This window comes from Fistularia commersonii, chromosome 18 (genome assembly GCF_037954325.1).
Source record: "Fistularia commersonii isolate RoL2024-O1a breed Wild chromosome 18, RoL_Fcom_v1.0, whole genome shotgun sequence".
In the NCBI taxonomy this organism is placed as follows: domain Eukaryota; kingdom Metazoa; phylum Chordata; class Actinopteri; order Syngnathiformes; family Fistulariidae; genus Fistularia; species Fistularia commersonii.
Window position 1 is genome coordinate 13,480,640 of NC_141301.1, and position 15,953 is coordinate 13,496,592.

Consider the following 15,953-nt stretch of genomic DNA (forward strand, 5'->3'; position numbering starts at 1 on the left):
TCTGGGGCGGAGGTGCGAGGTGCATGTACAGTACGAGGGCCCTCCGAGGCCTATAGCACACTCCAAACTGCAGAAGTGGTGAAAATGCGATGTGAACACTGGGCTTCCTTCTGCTTGTAATTCACCTTTTTTTTCGCCGCTGATCAGAGCGAAACGTTCTGATAAGCATGCAGTTTATTTTGTCTGTAGCCTCAGCAAAACTTCCACCACACGATGTGTAACTGCCGCGTCATCATTATTGTAAACTATTAGTAGCACCACAAAAGACTATGTACATGAGAACTATTGAATATGTTTTATGCTTATATGTTCATGACACAGGAACATATTCTCATCACATTTGCATTTTTGGAGATAAATCAAAAGGCGTCTCCAACATCTGTATAAGTACAGTCCTTATTCACCAGTTACAATGTGAGGTCTGCCCATTTTCTGACCACCCAGAGTCTCATTTGAAGCAAAATCATACCATGTATTTATCCATTGCTTGGATTAAACGTGTTTATTTAGTGAAAATAAAGTTTTTTTTTAATTCTCTTTGACAAACACAGGCTCGTATTGTTTTTTTTTAATACTCTAAATTCAACAACACATAGGAGTACATGAACAGGATCATCCTCAAATACACCTTTCAGCCAGGGAATGACGATATCATCAAATGAAATGTTTATAGCTGGCAGAAATTCATACAGAACATGTTCCATCCTTAAATTAAACAGTTCCTTGTGTAGTTGCCTGATCACTTTTAATGGGTGTATTAGATTTTATTCACATTTGGAGGTTTTTCTTGTCAGTTTTTTGACAATTTTGCATTTTGCAAAGGGCCAAATGGCGGCGTCAGTAGCTTTGGGACAGACCTCACAGAGAAAACACAGAACGGAGGTGTTAATACAACCTTCTAGTATCATAGTTATAGACATACATTTACTTTGTCTTGGATAGTGCTTTATACTGTTTATAAAACAAATACACACACACACACATACGCACACACATACGCACACACAGAGGCAGTGACATCGTGCTTCATGTTGAGGGACAGGGAATTATCTTAAATCTATTACGTATATATTTATATATATATATATATATATGTATTTGTAACCTTAGAAAAATATTGATTTTAAAGTTCTTCATTGACAAAAATATCCCCTTTGGATCTGCAAACATTCATACTTTGCAACATACACCTATATATATACAATTTACCTGTATATACGTGTATGTGATTAGCCTTATATATGTTTGTTTGTTTTTTTTGGAAACAGAAAAACCTTGTAGTGCACAACATGCCTCCAAAGTTACCAAATAAAAATACAATAAAATAACAAAACAATAGTTACAATGCAACAATAAGAGTAACAGTTAAGAGCAAATGTCCAGATTAAAAAGAACAAATGAACGTTAAAAAAAAAAGGCAACAGTACAAGTAAAAGCAGAGGTCAATGCAAAACAATTGAACTCACAAACGTCAAAAATATATAACAATTCTCACTCAAACACACAGGAAAAACAAATTGTACAAATTCACAGGCAAATAAAGGGACGCTTACTCCACGACATCAGCCCACTTGTTCTTCCCTTTCTGTTTGGGGATCTTGCTTTGTGCTGTCTCGCCATTTCAACCTCACTAAAGAAAGAAATAAACAGGCCAGGCGCCTCTGAGTGGGTGCACTCATAATAAACGCACCCCCGGCCCGTCTCCGCCGAGAGACATGGGGAGGTGCGGAGACCGCTGAGCCCAATGTTTAGAGGTTGTCTGGATCTCTACAAAAAAACTCCTCTAAATAAAGGCATCGACTCGGATCCGACGGACCGAGAGCAAACAGGCTGGAAAAACACGAAACATCTGTATCTTCAGTCCACGGACTTGAAAACGATGATATGAATATGCACACAAAGGCCCGGGGCGATGAGTCGCTGTGGGGTGAAGGTGTTTTTACTGAGGTCGCCCCTCCTCATGGTCAGCAAGAGCAGGAGTTTGTCACTTGTTTTTTTTTTTTTTTTTTTTTATTATTTTCTTTTTTTTGCTTTGCAATAAACTTTGGGCTTTTCTCCCTGTGGTGTTCAAATAACTGCAAACATCTATGGCTAGGGAGGGAGTCATCCTTTGTCAGGCACCTCCATTTGAGTCCATCTTGGACCTCCTGCCTCCCGTTCCGCTAACCCGCTCTTCATCCTTGATCTTAATCAGCCTCATCACATTAGATGTGTCTTATCTTCATCATGTGAACATTGACAAATGGCTCAGCAGAAGACAGTGGCGTCCGTCTTGCATTTTGCATCAATTATGCATCTATGTGCGTGTACGTGTGTGTGTGAGAGTGTACGTTTCTGTATGTGTGTTTTGCAAAAATATGAAGCTGCTGCTCACTTTGAGGATCCGCTTTGAAATCATTTGCTTTGGGGGAAAAAAAAAAAAAAAAAAAAAGATCTTCTGTATTGTTGTGTCCATTTTCCTTGTGTGAGAGGGTGCAAAAGGGGGTGTTAGTTGTGCCGGGATTCACTCAAGGTCCCAAGGGCTGGAAGGGGTCTTCGGGCTCTCGGGGGTCGAGGACTTCAGAGAGGGAAAAACAGAGACAGAAGAGGAGTAACAGAGATGGGTGGAGATGAGTCGCGGACGGCAGAGGAATCGTAAAAACGAGAGAGGAAAGCACAACACTACGTGGAGGCAGCGATTCTCGGATCCCCGACTTGCCAAGTCCAAGCAGCGGATGAAGAAGCGAGGGGAAGCCGAGCGGATGGAGGGTTAGAGGTGAGTGAGACATCAGCAGTCTGTCCCCCCGCAGGAAAAGACCCTGATCGATATGTCCATTGCTCCCATCTCTGATTTTCACAAATACATTCGGCGAGAAAAAGTAGGAAGAAAGAAATGGAAACGGATGAGAAGAGGAACACTGGAGAAGGGGCCACCAGCAGAGGGAACAAGGTGGGGGCACCGGTGCGAACGAGATTATTCGTTTTGAATTCATCTGTTCAATTCTGAACACTTGGGTTTGGCAACTTTATCTGCTTGTGCTTGCATCCACGTGAATGGACAAATATTGGAGTTTTTTTGAGCTCGCCGTGAAATTGTAGTCCCGAGCAATCACTGTTTGTGTGGCCGTTTTGCCGGAACGCAGTCCGACTTGTGCAAAGTTTATTCGAAACATGTCATTCGTCGCTTCTTTTTGTCGTCGTTTTGTTTTTTTTGTTTTTTTCTCAATCTGCCAGACCGCTTCGTGCTAAGCGTCGGATCGGTCTCTACCTCCAGCATGTATAAGGTACGTGTGTGCTGATTTGCGCGTGTGTGTTTTTGTCGGTCAGTCAAAGCGCCAGCAGAGAAGGCGAGTTCAGGGAATCAGATGACTGCTCGCTACTGCTGTTCCGCTGGTTGGCACTGACCCCGCAGGCTCCCTCTGGGTAGGTGAACACAAATGAAGATGTGTATGAGGTGTTGTGGCTGCCAATGGCCGCATCGTCATGGTTACCACCACCACTGTCGCTGACCATGAGGCAAGGCCCACCAGGTGCTGGCTCACCGGAGCCATAGAAAGAACTAGAAAACTCTACCTCCTGCATTATCCCTGGCTGTTGCTGGACTTGCGGCTGCTGCTGAACCGGAGGCTGGGACTGTGTGGAGGCCGGGTGAGCTGTGTAGGCAGGAGGCAGATAGAAAGAGTCTTCCTTCACCACCAAGCCCACAATGGAGGCAGGAGGTTGTAAGGTCTGGGGTGGGAGTTGCGCTGAACTCTGCTGGGGCTGGTCCTGGTATGGGATTTTACAGTTCGGCTGGTGGGCTACCAGGACAAACTCCAGACGCTCTTTCTCCTTCTGCAGCTCAGAGATCTCGGCCTCCAGCTCCGCCTTCTCCTCCTCCAGGATGTCAGTCTCCTGTGGATGGAAACAGAGAATGAAAAACTAAAGGGAAAGGGACGAGCAAAACCTACGGGCAGAGGCGCGGGGCAAGAGTACCAATGCGGCAGCGACAAAGAGGATACGGGTCTTTACCGCCAGTTCTATTCCGCTACGTTCAAAGTACGCTAATGCACTTATCCTGTGCAATTCATATATGCAGGACTGTCTAAGAAAATCAAAATATTGTGATAAAGTTCTTTATCTTCTGTTCTTTTATCTTCTTAGAATATTATGAAAAAATCATTTTTGTTTTTTTAATTGCATTACAGAATATAAAGAACGTTATCACACTATTGTAATTTTCTGAGACAGTCCTGTAACTGCATTAGATAAAGACACCTTAAAAAATGATAAGAATAAAAGTGCCGCTTGCCAAATTTTTCTCACAAAAGTTCCACCTTGATATAAAATTATTTTTAGACTATCTGTAAATGTTTCTTTTTAGCGTATAGTACGATGTGTGTGACGGTTTAAGAGGAATTCCAGAGCAATTTGAACATTGAATAAGAAATGTCATCAAAAAAAAAAAAAAAAAAAAAGTGATCAAAAAATACATGTCTGCGAAATGGCAAGTTGTGACATCATATCGACGAAGCACTCGCCGAGTGGATGGACCGCCGATGGATTAACATGTCGGCCGAGCTGACGTACAACGGCATGATCGTAAAGGTGCACGTGTGCGTTTTCAGCACGTCTGTTTTGAGATAATCCACGCCTGGTGTCATTAACAGTTCTATACACACTCAGCCGGAGCTCTTTCTACACCAATATGTTTAGAGCTGAGATGGGTTGCGATCTGTGCTCAGCTCTTTTTGACAAGGTGAAATAAAAAGCTCACAACGTATTCAGTTAAGGAATAAATAAAATGAAATATTTTATTCTCATTATTCTGTTTTTTGCATTGAAATTTGAGTCGTTCTTAAGCCCATTTCACAAAATCTTTACTGTCACTCAGTGTACATTATAGGCCCAAACACCTTCTTCAGCTATAATTGGATCCGTGAGGCGGCTTATATTAGTGGCCCTTAATTATACCATAAATATTTTAAGTAATTGTATGTATTGAGCTCTATAATTGGCTTCACTACGGCTAAACAGCCCATTATTGTAATCACCTCCCCTTCAACACACCCACACACACATTTCTCAACACAAACCTCCGCTTTATGTGGGGTAATGTACAGTATGTTATTATGCTCATTGTTCTGTGTGGCACCTATAACTAGGCCAAGCTCACCGACTGCAGTCTGTCTGTGAGCTCCCGTCGACGGTTTCTGCATTTGGCGGCGGCCAACTTGTTTCTCTCTCGCCGAACGCGTCTCTTCTCTTCCTCCTCTGGCGTCAGCTGGGATGAGGAGAACCAAACACAGAGTTAGAAAACAAGCCTATTTTCTTTGCACTGGGAAATGTGATAATATTGTAATATGGTTTGGTAAGAAGGGTGGATGAAATAGTGAAGTGGAAGTGGTGTAGATTTTTAAGAAATTAAACTTTGCTCTAAATCTAGGTCTAGTGTGTGTTTGTGTGTGTGTGTTTTCCCATTGAAAGAAGCATATAAACATATATATATGTGGATGTAAAAGATTTCTCCTTTGGTAAATGATGTATTTTTTGCAAAAAAGGAACTAGATTTGTTCACCTTCTCTGTCTTGCTCTCCCTGTCAAGTAGATTTATGTTTCATAAGCAACACCGTCTATTCTCTCTGCGCCCGTGACAGTTTCTGTGTACAGTTCAGGAAAGTGACGTGCAAAAAAACAAAGACCTGCACTGCATGTGTAATGTGAGAGAGCCACCAAACAAACCATTCGAGCACACACACTTACTAACACACCAACATCTCCATCTTCACTCACAGACTCGTCTCGTGCACGGCGACTGCGGGTTCTGGACTGGCGGATCGGGCCCGGCGCCGGCCCGGGTGTCTCTGAGCTCGGGGGGGTGAAACCAGACCCGGAGGAATAACTGGGGCCCGGCATGTCATATGGATCAACCAGTGACACCGACTGTGTCATGGTGGAGGTGCCGGTGGACCCGCTCTGCCCAGACGCCTGGGAGGAGATGAGGGTTGGCTGAACCATCCACTGCAGGTCTTGACTAGTGGTGATGGCCGTGACTGTCGGCACAAATGACCCGGGCATTTCACCTCCGCCGCTGGTTCCCGGCCCGCTGCCCGCAATGCTCAAGCCAGCTCCCGCTGACACACACTCCTGTGCAAAAGACATGAACGGTTTGATTCTTCCGCGCTGCGTTAATCTGACAACAAACAAAACCAACGGGTTTGCCATTTTGGACGCTTTTTACTAACCGCAGGTGGCAAAAGGAGGATGTAAAATCTATTGCAGCCGTTACAGAGTCGATTATAACAAATGGGCCGCTCACTAACGCTCACACATGTAAATAAATGATATGTTAAATGTTCTAACCCTAAATGTTCTGTTCAGGGGATTGCAGTACATGGATTCATGGAGAAGTTACAAATGTGGGTGGAAGAGGTGTGTCATTTATAAGGACAGTCCCAAACACACAATCAAATAAGAAATAGAAACTGGAATATAATAAGACACACCACGTGTATAAAAAATGAAAAAAAAAACTGAAGCGCGCAACTCCAAAATGAAAGCATACTGGGGTGGCTGTGTATACAATAGTGGATCAGAAATGTTGAAAACGGGGGTGGATTGATTGAATAATGTTTCCACGAGCAAAAAATAAAAGCTTACAGACTACTTCATGACTGAATTGTCAGATCCGAAGGTTGCGAAAACAACATCGTGGAGAACATCTGCCCACGATTGCTTTTGATGAGATAAAATAAATGCGTCGGAACACGCTTGGAAAATATAGTGAAACCGACAGAATGAGAGCAGGCGATGTTCGCGATTGAGTACAATGATGTTTGTACAGAAGACTAATCTAGTTTAAAACTGGGATGTCTCTTAAATAAAACACAGAGAAGCTCTGTTTTAAGGAGCATTCTGGTGAAGAGAGAACCAGCGGCGTCTTGAATTCATTAGTTTGGATCCTGTTTACTTCTCTGTGCCGTGCAGCAGGCGTGTCGGCCTCACAACACGGACAGGAAGTCCAAATCAGCATTTTGTGCGAGGACAAAAGTATCGACTGCCATTATTATTCTGTTTTTTTTTTTTTTTTTGTAACAGCGCGTCGAGACGGACAAGCCTCTCGACCAATCAGATCCCGCGAGAGTCGGCCCCGCCCCTTCCCTTCTTCCTCCAACCCCGTCACACCCCCGGTGTTCCCCTTGGCAACGCGACGTAGCGCTCCAAAATAGAACACCCATTTACGTCACGGCGGAGGGGCGAGAGCGCGTGGAGGAATAGTGGTGAGGGGGCGGGGCTTCGGTGCTGACGTAAGAGAGTTCCAGTGTCACCCACTCCGCCGTAAAGCGAGCACGTTGTCAAAGCTAGAGCTTCTTTTTTTCCTTTTTTTTTTTTAAATCTTATCTTTTTTAAGTTATGTTTCTTGTTTTTTTTTTTGTGCGTTTTCGATCGATCGTATGAATATCCCGTTTAAATGTGACACGTCTTCTCAGCGTCGCGGCTCACACCGGAAGCGTCCTACCTGCGGAGCACTGGTGGTCGGCGGGCTCCCGAAGGAGTCCACGGAGGAAAGGTACTGCGACTCGATGGATGGAGACGAGCTTCCACGGGATCCGCTGTCCGGGTCGCCGGGGAACCCTTGGTACATCTCCCCGCAGGGGCCGACCGTGAACGTAACACCCGCAGTGACCGGAGTGTGTTCGGTGTCACCTGAAGCGGTACACGATTGAAATGTAGCTTCCCTCTGGTGATAGACACTGCTCGGGTAGTTTGTATAAAATCTACCCGACAAGGAAGTTGTTTTTTTAATTCCTGCTGGAGTTCGCCGGCGGACTACGCAGACTACTTTTAAGTGATATTAAAATACAAGCGAAGAATGAAAACACTCCGCGTACTCACCGATCCTGATTTTCTTGTTATGTCCGGGTGAAATGCTCCTAGTGTCTTTCCAAAAAAGTTGCATGAAGCCGCTTAATCCGTAACCCCGTGTTCAGCAGGGGAGGGGATGGAGGGGTGGCGGTGCTGCCGGTGCTCCTGCTGCTGCTGCTTGGAAGAAGGGGGCGGCGAAGCGTCCCAAATAATTCGCTAAGAAGTCCTCGGGTTTTCGGTTAAATCCTCGACTTTCTCCTCGCGTCGGGTCGGAGGCGAAACATCCATAAAGTCCGCTCGTAACTAATTATTACCGTGCACAGTAGCAGATCTTGTCTTATGAATGAATCCATCCTCCGAGCTTACAACCCCAACATTTAAGTCCCGCCTCGGAGTTCCGCTGACGTACATGCCCATATTTGTCCTTGTGCTGTTGTGTTTGGTATCCTTGGTGACGTTGAGGGAATCCCTCTCCCACTGAAACGGACCTCACCTCGCCGACGGATAATAATAGCCTTTTTTTTTCTTTTTCCTTTTTTTTTTTCTTCTTCACTACTTTCACAGGCGAAAGATATTTCTCACCGTCTGACAATGTCGGAGAGGAAATTTTAAGAAACTTTTTTCGAGTGATAAATGTGGAGAGAATTGATCTTGTTAACCTATTTAACATATCATTTGTTGTTGCCTCCGTCATATTAAATCTATTGTTTATTCTTTGTCTGTCTATTTGATAGCTTTGCCCTGTGCTAATGTGGCACTGTAATTTCCCCATTGGAGATCAAAGTACTATCTTATCTTATCTTAAATTATCTTATCTTATCTTATCTTATCTTATCTTATCTTATCTTATCTTATCTTATCATGAGTTTCACTCGTGTGGAAAAGTCAGGAGGTCATATGATTATCATTATTATTACTGTTGTTTTTGTTATGGGTGATGATGTTGAACTAGAACCTTCTTAATGAATTTTATAGGGCAACACCTCGAGTCATAACTTCGGAATCCCGCCCTGGATTGAGGGGAAATCCTAGCAAAGAGCTTTCTCAGGATACGCCCTCGGGACTCCTATGGAGGCGAAAAGCTTCATAATAGGAGGAAGCCTTTCATTTGTGTGTGTGCACACTCCTAAAACCTCGTATGACAGGCATAGGGCCAATAAAATGAGAAATGGGTTACTGAAGTGAATGGGTTTTATGACATCATGTCGACATAAAAAGAAAAAACAGAAGCAGTAGACTTAACACAACCCCCAAAACGAGACAGCAAATACAAATTAGTTGAAAGCAGTTTTTTGTTTTTTTTTTAGCTCTGACTTGCAGTGGGCAGAAGTGACGGAAACCGGCGGCTGCCGTTGCAAACATCACCGAGCTGAACGTGATTCATTATTATAGACTACATGACATTTGTGGAGATGATGATGATGATGAATGAAAAAGAAGAAAAAAAAGCCCTAAATACAACAGCTTTTTTTTACGGTCGTGATGTCAAACAATGTGGCGGGGCGGGCGTCTGAGACACTCACCGGGGCGAACAGCCGTGAAAACGGGACAAGTTGTGGATCACACGTTATTAGTCAGAACCACGGCGGTGTCTGTGGCCCCGTCTGGGCTGCAGCGGCCGCCGGGATGACTCCTCGTCCACCCGTACGCATTGAAGGCTACCGGATTTGACGTAAAACAGACTTATTTACTAGTGCGCGTTTATTTCTCTTAAAAGCGTAACATATCAGAATGACAAGATAATCCCCGATTACATTACAAAGAATCACTATTTCCCCGTAAATAGGCGATAGTGATGCTGGTTTGAATAAAATAAAAAGCAGCGTGGCTGAGACCATGTGCTGTCCACGGGGCTGCGGCATGTGTGTAGCGTTCCGTCGCCATGGATACCACTCGCCTTTTTTTTTTTGTTATTCCCCCTAGCAACCGGTTTCCGTGGTTACCGGCGCTGGCTGTACGGCGGTCGCTCACCCGGCGAACGCTACAGGGGCACTTTGTGTGTTTTTTATGCACAGTTTCAGACTATTTTTTTCGCGGGGATATTTTTTGCTCGTTTGTTTGTTTATTCCGGTAAGTTTTGCGGAAGCGCTTCGCCGCCATACTTCCTGTCTCCCCCCCCCCTTGTCTTAAACTAACAGTGTACCGCTATTTATGAGACGTATCCCTTTAAAACGTGTGTAAATGTATGGTTTTATTTTTTGTTTTTTGATTTTAAAATAAGTTCTCTTTATGCAGCAATACAATACGAGATATCCACGGGGAGCAAAGCACATACGCCCCACCCCGTGAGAAGTTCTTCCTAGAGAGTTTGTTTGTTTAAAACTCTTGGTGGTCCAGGGCTTCAGTCAGACAGGTGAAACAAAATAAAACAGTGTTGTCTGAATCCCACCGTGTGCTTTGTTTTGCTTGCCTCTGTCTCTTAGCATATTTTCGGGAAGCCACTAACTTGCACTCAGCTCATGAGGCCAGCCCCTGTTTCCTATTGGAAGGCGGGCCGTGTTTGCCTGGCCTCCCTGCCCAAAATATTTGTTACTAGGCAACGCGTTGGCCTGTCCCACTTTACAGTGGTGTTGTTTACACCCCTTCCAGATCCAACAGCCTTACATAACTCTCACAGGCTTTCCCCACATCAGTGAGAGAAACTCGATCGGCCGTTTTCTCCCGAGCCAAACAAAATGTCTCACTCCTCATGCCATAGTTTCTCTTGGTCTTTGTCTGCTCGGCTCACGTCCTGCCAAACTTTCCTTCAGAGCTGTCTTTGGCTCAAATTGGCTACGGGACGAATCATATTCTTCGAGTTTGGAAAAGTGCATTGTGTTTTTCTTTCCCCCTTTCTTCCCCTCAATATGTGGTTTATTCAAGCGTCCTGGGCTGGAGCGCACACGTGGGCCAAAGACAGAGTAGAACCACACAACAAACCACACACCAGAAATCATATTGCTCGCATATTTTTTCCATCCTGTCATTGATCAGTGATCAAACGCAATGCGTCTGACTGCAAATACCATAAAAGCATGGAGGTTTTCCGACCCTGGCAAACCACAACACAGGTCATACACGCAGGTAACATTATCTATGTGTCGTATCAAGTTCAGTTAGTCCAAAACTGCACAGTGAGAACAATTGTGGTAAAGGAAGAGATTTCAGCGGCTTCATATGTGAAAATGCAAGACTATAAGTGTTACGGCCAGTGCCTGCACCCCATATTGGGGGTGCATGAACAGCCGCAATTCCCTTGCAGATGTTCTGTGTTGTCAATCAGAACACCCGAAACCAATCACTGTTTGCTGACTTCCTTACAGTCGGACACAACTAGTTTTCAGAGCGAATGATGTGCAGCACGCCAAGGGCGGGGGGAGAAATATTTTGTGGCCTACCATGTGGTCGGCCGATACTGTGTGGTCTGAGAGCCTACACACTGTTAAATGCCATGTCCTACTGCGCGGGTGGCTAAGGCTGATACTGTGTGGTCTGTGAGCCTAAATGCTATGTCCTACCGTGTGGGTTGCGAAAGCCGATACCATGTGTGTTGTTGAGGCTGTGTGATTTATTAAATTCAAGGTGGCTGCTGACGTGCAGCACGATAGAGCGGACGACACACAATGTGGCCTACGATTTGTTAAGGCCAATACAAAGTCGACTTTATTGTCAATACTGCCATACCTTCACACATACAGAGCATTGAAATAGCATTACTCCAAGACCCACGGTGCAAAAGTTCAAAGAAATATAATTTGTCAGGGGACAATGACGAGTTAGATTTAATTTTTAATGTGGTTTGTGAGCCCAAATACCAGGCAAAATTCTGTGAGGGTATTGGGGTTGCTGATTCTGATGTGTTTCAGCTAACAAGGAGATTGTTTACCTTTGTTCTACTTGCAGACACCTCGGTGCTGCATTATTCTTGCGAAGACTGTTTTGAGCAATTTCTGAGCTTTCATAATAAATGTTTTAAACAGATATTACATTTGGTTATAGGTTGTTTTTCCGAGCCGGGACGTAACAATAAGAATATTCGTCTCCACTTCCAGAATATTCCTCATGTCCTTTTCCGCCTTTTCTACTTAAAACCCGCCCACACTATGTTTCTATTGGCTACATGGCTTGTCAATTAGTCTCCATTGTAGCGGAGTTCAGTCGAAATGTCACCGGCCCCGGACGGATTTTCTGAGATGCGACATTTGTTTGATATTTGTTAAGTTTCTTATTTTGCCGCAACAGTATGAGCCGATCCAGACGTTTCGGTAATAGCCAGGCCGCTGAGGTTAATTTGGTCAGTGAAAGTCTGTGATTCCCCTCTGAAGTAAGTTTGCTTTTCTGTTAGCAGACGTCAGGCTAATTAGCTAACTTGACATTTCAGCTGTTTCTTTCCTGTTTGTGGAAGCTAGTAGTGTTAGCTCTGCTCTAACGATGCATTTGGGTAGTTAAACATATATGTAAATTTATACTTTTACTTGGTAGCTGTGTTGCAATCATCGAACAAAGGGAATGTTAATGTGTAAAATGAGCTTTTTTTTTTTTGGTTTTATGAAGGACACAGTATCTCGGTCAGTGCTTGTGTACCAAATCGTGTCGAGATGTGAGAATTATTTCCTAAACGCTAGCGTTTTTCCACACTGGCAAGCACTGGTTAAGAGTGAGGAACAAATGTAGCACACCCTGCATGTTGGCGTGGAAATTGTACACACTTACGATTGGAATCGGTCTATGGTGTAATGTAGTGCTGTGAGGTTTTGTAATAAAATTCCTTTACGAAGAATCCACTTCCTGTGCATTTTTTACGCGTGCCACAGTGTGAACAACACTTAAACCACGTAGTCCTGTCCAATTTGAATACGTGTGTTTCCACTAATACAGTAAGTAAGCATGTGACAATTTTTTTAACTAGGTGATCGATTTGTAAGTTCCATATCTAGGATGTTTGTTGGTGCCGCATTCAGTGAGCACAAGAGATTGCCAACAGGTCGTAGTCAACAATTCAATCACGAAAAATGAAAACAGCTTCACCAATTGCAGTTTCATGAGACCTTCTGTTGGACTTGAAAATTTATGTTGCTTAAATAATTCTACAAAGCGATTGAGAGGAACAGAAACAAAGTATTTGTCCGTGATATCTTTTTATCATGTTACTTCACCAGGATATTGGGCATTTATTAATTATGGGTCAGCCAGCACAATTTGATGTGTATGAGCTGCACTAACATGTTAGAATTTCAAGATTTACAACAAATAAAACGGAATGTAAGAGGTTTGTGTGAGCTAAGACTGTTGTTTCAATAGAAAAACTTTCAAGTGGTCCTCTGGCTCAATATGGCAAACTTGTTTCTACATGATCTGTTAGGTTAAAGTTCAGATCCACTCCTTACAATATAACAGCACACTTTTTACTCTTTTCATTCAAATATATCATCCATGGTAATTTCACAAAATCCACCTACAATAGCTAAACGCTGGACTTCTGTCAAAGATGAAATATTCATTCGTTTTAGCTTGAACATTTGACCATCCTGTCCTACCCATTGTGTTGTGAATGAGATTCAAAGACATTTTCATTCTCCGGCTTGACACGGCAACACACTGTCAAACTCAAAACCTGCTTGACTTTTTGCTTGTGTAATGTGTTTTCTCTTTCTGATGCATCAGCTCTACAAGGAATAGATGCTCTCATACTCAGACTCCCACAGACTCTCAGGGGCTTCTACAGGACAGTAAGATCACCAAAAACCAGTATTGATTCCAAAGGAAGATTCCCATGACCCTCTCAGAGTCTTTGAGAGCGAGGAGGCAGTTACATCACTTAACTTTTGAATTTCCAGTTTTACTTGTTCCATTCTGAAACATGGCTCTCACGCAGCTCCCCTCTCTTCTGTTTATCTTAATGCACTTGTGTTTATATGGTATAATCCCTGTGGCTCTCCAGTTAAATAACAAGCTTTTGTGTTTACACACATTCTTGCACAAGCACAGCGATTATTTACAATGGTTCTGTGGAGAAAGTAAAACATTCAATTGTGCATGCGTCATAGCCTAAGCTGTGAGACAAAAATGTGCATTTTATGTCACCACCAAAGTATCTAGCCACTTACATTTTTTGTACATTTTTTGGTCAGCGTGAAAGTTGAGTGAGGTCATAACTGAATCTGGACTTTTGACCACATGAGGACACCATTTTGAACAGAAATATCCATATCTCTCTACATATGCACAAAAGAAACAAAGCAGTAAGTTGTTTACATACGTGCCTTTCAATGATTGACTAAGAAAAATAATCCTGCATATTTCAGTAATCAGTTGTGTGGCAAATTAGATCACTATTTTAGATGTAATCAAAAGCAATATCAAAGGTACAAATATGTTACATGTTTTCCAAGAACTTGGCCAGATATTGATATAAAGATGCGGATTAAATAGATATTCAAGTCTGCAACTTTGAGGCATTGGAAAGCAGGAAGCAGAGTGGATGCTTTATTGTAGTACGTGGTGCTTGGGAGTTGGACCCCTGAAGTTGAATGCAATCAGTGGGATTCAGTGCTTCACAGCTCTGTGTGACTCAGATCTGTTGTGTAGGACTAGGTGTTGATATCCCTCGATAAAAGCATACCTAAGGCACGATGAGATTCTGTGGGGTTCAAGAGAGTGATGGCTTCCGTAGGGTTGTCAAGAGAGCACTCTCCTTCATGGATGTTTCGCTGATTGGCCCACGACATCTCCAGAGAGTTCAGCAGTGAATCCCAGCATCCCAGGTTCACTCCCTAGATGCCATCAGCTCACTTGAAGGCCCAAGTTGGATCTTTGACACAAGCAGAGCGTCAATCCTGGCCTACTTTCAACAGGCTCACTGCCATGCAGTAAGGCAAAGTGCCAGCGAGAGGGAGGGAGCAATGCAAGAGCATGAGAGAGAATGGGGATGAGATCAGAGGTGGAAAATAATTCAGTACATTAAGTCAACTAAATACATTGTTGAGGCACTGACTCAGTTATGTACGTTTTGAGCATTTATGTAGAAAACGACTTCCAGTCCCTTGAATAGAGTGGATTCAGTGCAGAGAATAGATTTAGTTGTAATTGTTACTCCAACAAAATCCTACCCCTCCTCCCCTTGTCTTTTACTAAATGGCACATTTGTGCTGTTGACATGTCTTAGCCGAAAACGTGAAGTTGTCAAAAATCACATAACATTATTACGTCTCAGTAAAGGCTGAGATTACATGTTATTTACCCGTGCCCTTTCTTCTCCCCGGCTACTTGTCAAAAAGCTTCGGAAAAGGCATTTTCATTTGTATAACAGTATGATAATGCCTGGCGCAGTCTGATTTAATATGTGCATTTGCTGTTCCCTTCTATCCTCGGATTTAAAAAATTCAAAAACCCGTAATTGAAATTTAAGTGAGTGTTGTCAGCTTTAATTTTACGAGCTACAGAGGGATTGTTGCCTTTCTCACATTCATTCCCTCAAGGATAAACACAAAGTGGTCAGATCATCTTTTTAAAATATTATTAAATTGTGGAAAAACAAGTCCAAGAATTCGATTGCAACATTGTAGAACTTAGAAATTCTTATTTGCAGAATACAAGTGCTTATTATTAAATAAATGTGACATGTGTCATAACTGTATACATTTTTCGATTACAGTGGTACTGTAATAGAAATAGAAAGTAAAGTTAATGTGAGGAGAAAACAGGTTTGCGTTCAAAAATGTGTTTCATTCAAATTCAATTTTGTGTCAGGCCGAAAAGTAGCTTGTTAAATTGAACCATTGATTACATATTTGCCAAGTTGTGTTGTATCATAAGATCAATGCAAGATTAAATGTTTTTTTGTTGCAAAGAACAAAAAAATCAAATATAATTACAATTCTGTTGGTTCCAGATAACAAGAATAGAATATGTTATGTAATAAAAAAAAACACTCTTAAAAATTCATTTTTTTAATGTATTCTTCTCTTGTCTCCTTAGATGGCATGACCATTTATTCTTAGATTTTTTTAATATGCGTGTAAGATTAAACATTCAAACATTTGTGAATTCTATACTCTCTTCGCTCCTCCTCGCAACATGCCACCATATCCCTTTATCTTCCATTAAAATGCCTTTTCCTAAAAACAATTTCATCACTTGGCTGCTTCTTT

At 42.8% G+C, this 15,953-nt stretch overlaps 1 protein-coding gene across 3 annotated transcripts; it reads right to left on the reverse strand.

The window, feature by feature from the left end:
- Positions 1-475: 475 nt before the first annotated feature.
- Positions 476-9,940, reverse strand: fosb (FosB proto-oncogene, AP-1 transcription factor subunit). Of its 3 annotated transcripts, XM_086164370.1 has the most exons (6): positions 7,855-9,940; positions 7,478-7,665; positions 5,722-6,105; positions 5,135-5,242; positions 3,553-3,873; positions 476-3,398 (listed from the first exon to the last, which is right to left on the reverse strand). In XM_086164370.1, the coding sequence occupies exons 1-6, from the start codon at positions 7,916-7,918 to the stop codon at positions 3,333-3,335; spliced, it is 1,131 nt and encodes a 376-aa protein (XP_086020496.1). In that variant the 5' UTR covers positions 7,919-9,940; the 3' UTR covers positions 476-3,332. The 3 variants fall into 3 exon arrangements, with proteins under 3 accessions (XP_086020496.1, XP_086020495.1, XP_086020494.1); XM_086164369.1 differs by having other exon boundaries at positions 476-3,873; positions 5,752-6,105; XM_086164368.1 differs by having other exon boundaries at positions 476-3,873.
- Positions 9,941-15,953: the final 6,013 nt, after the last annotated feature.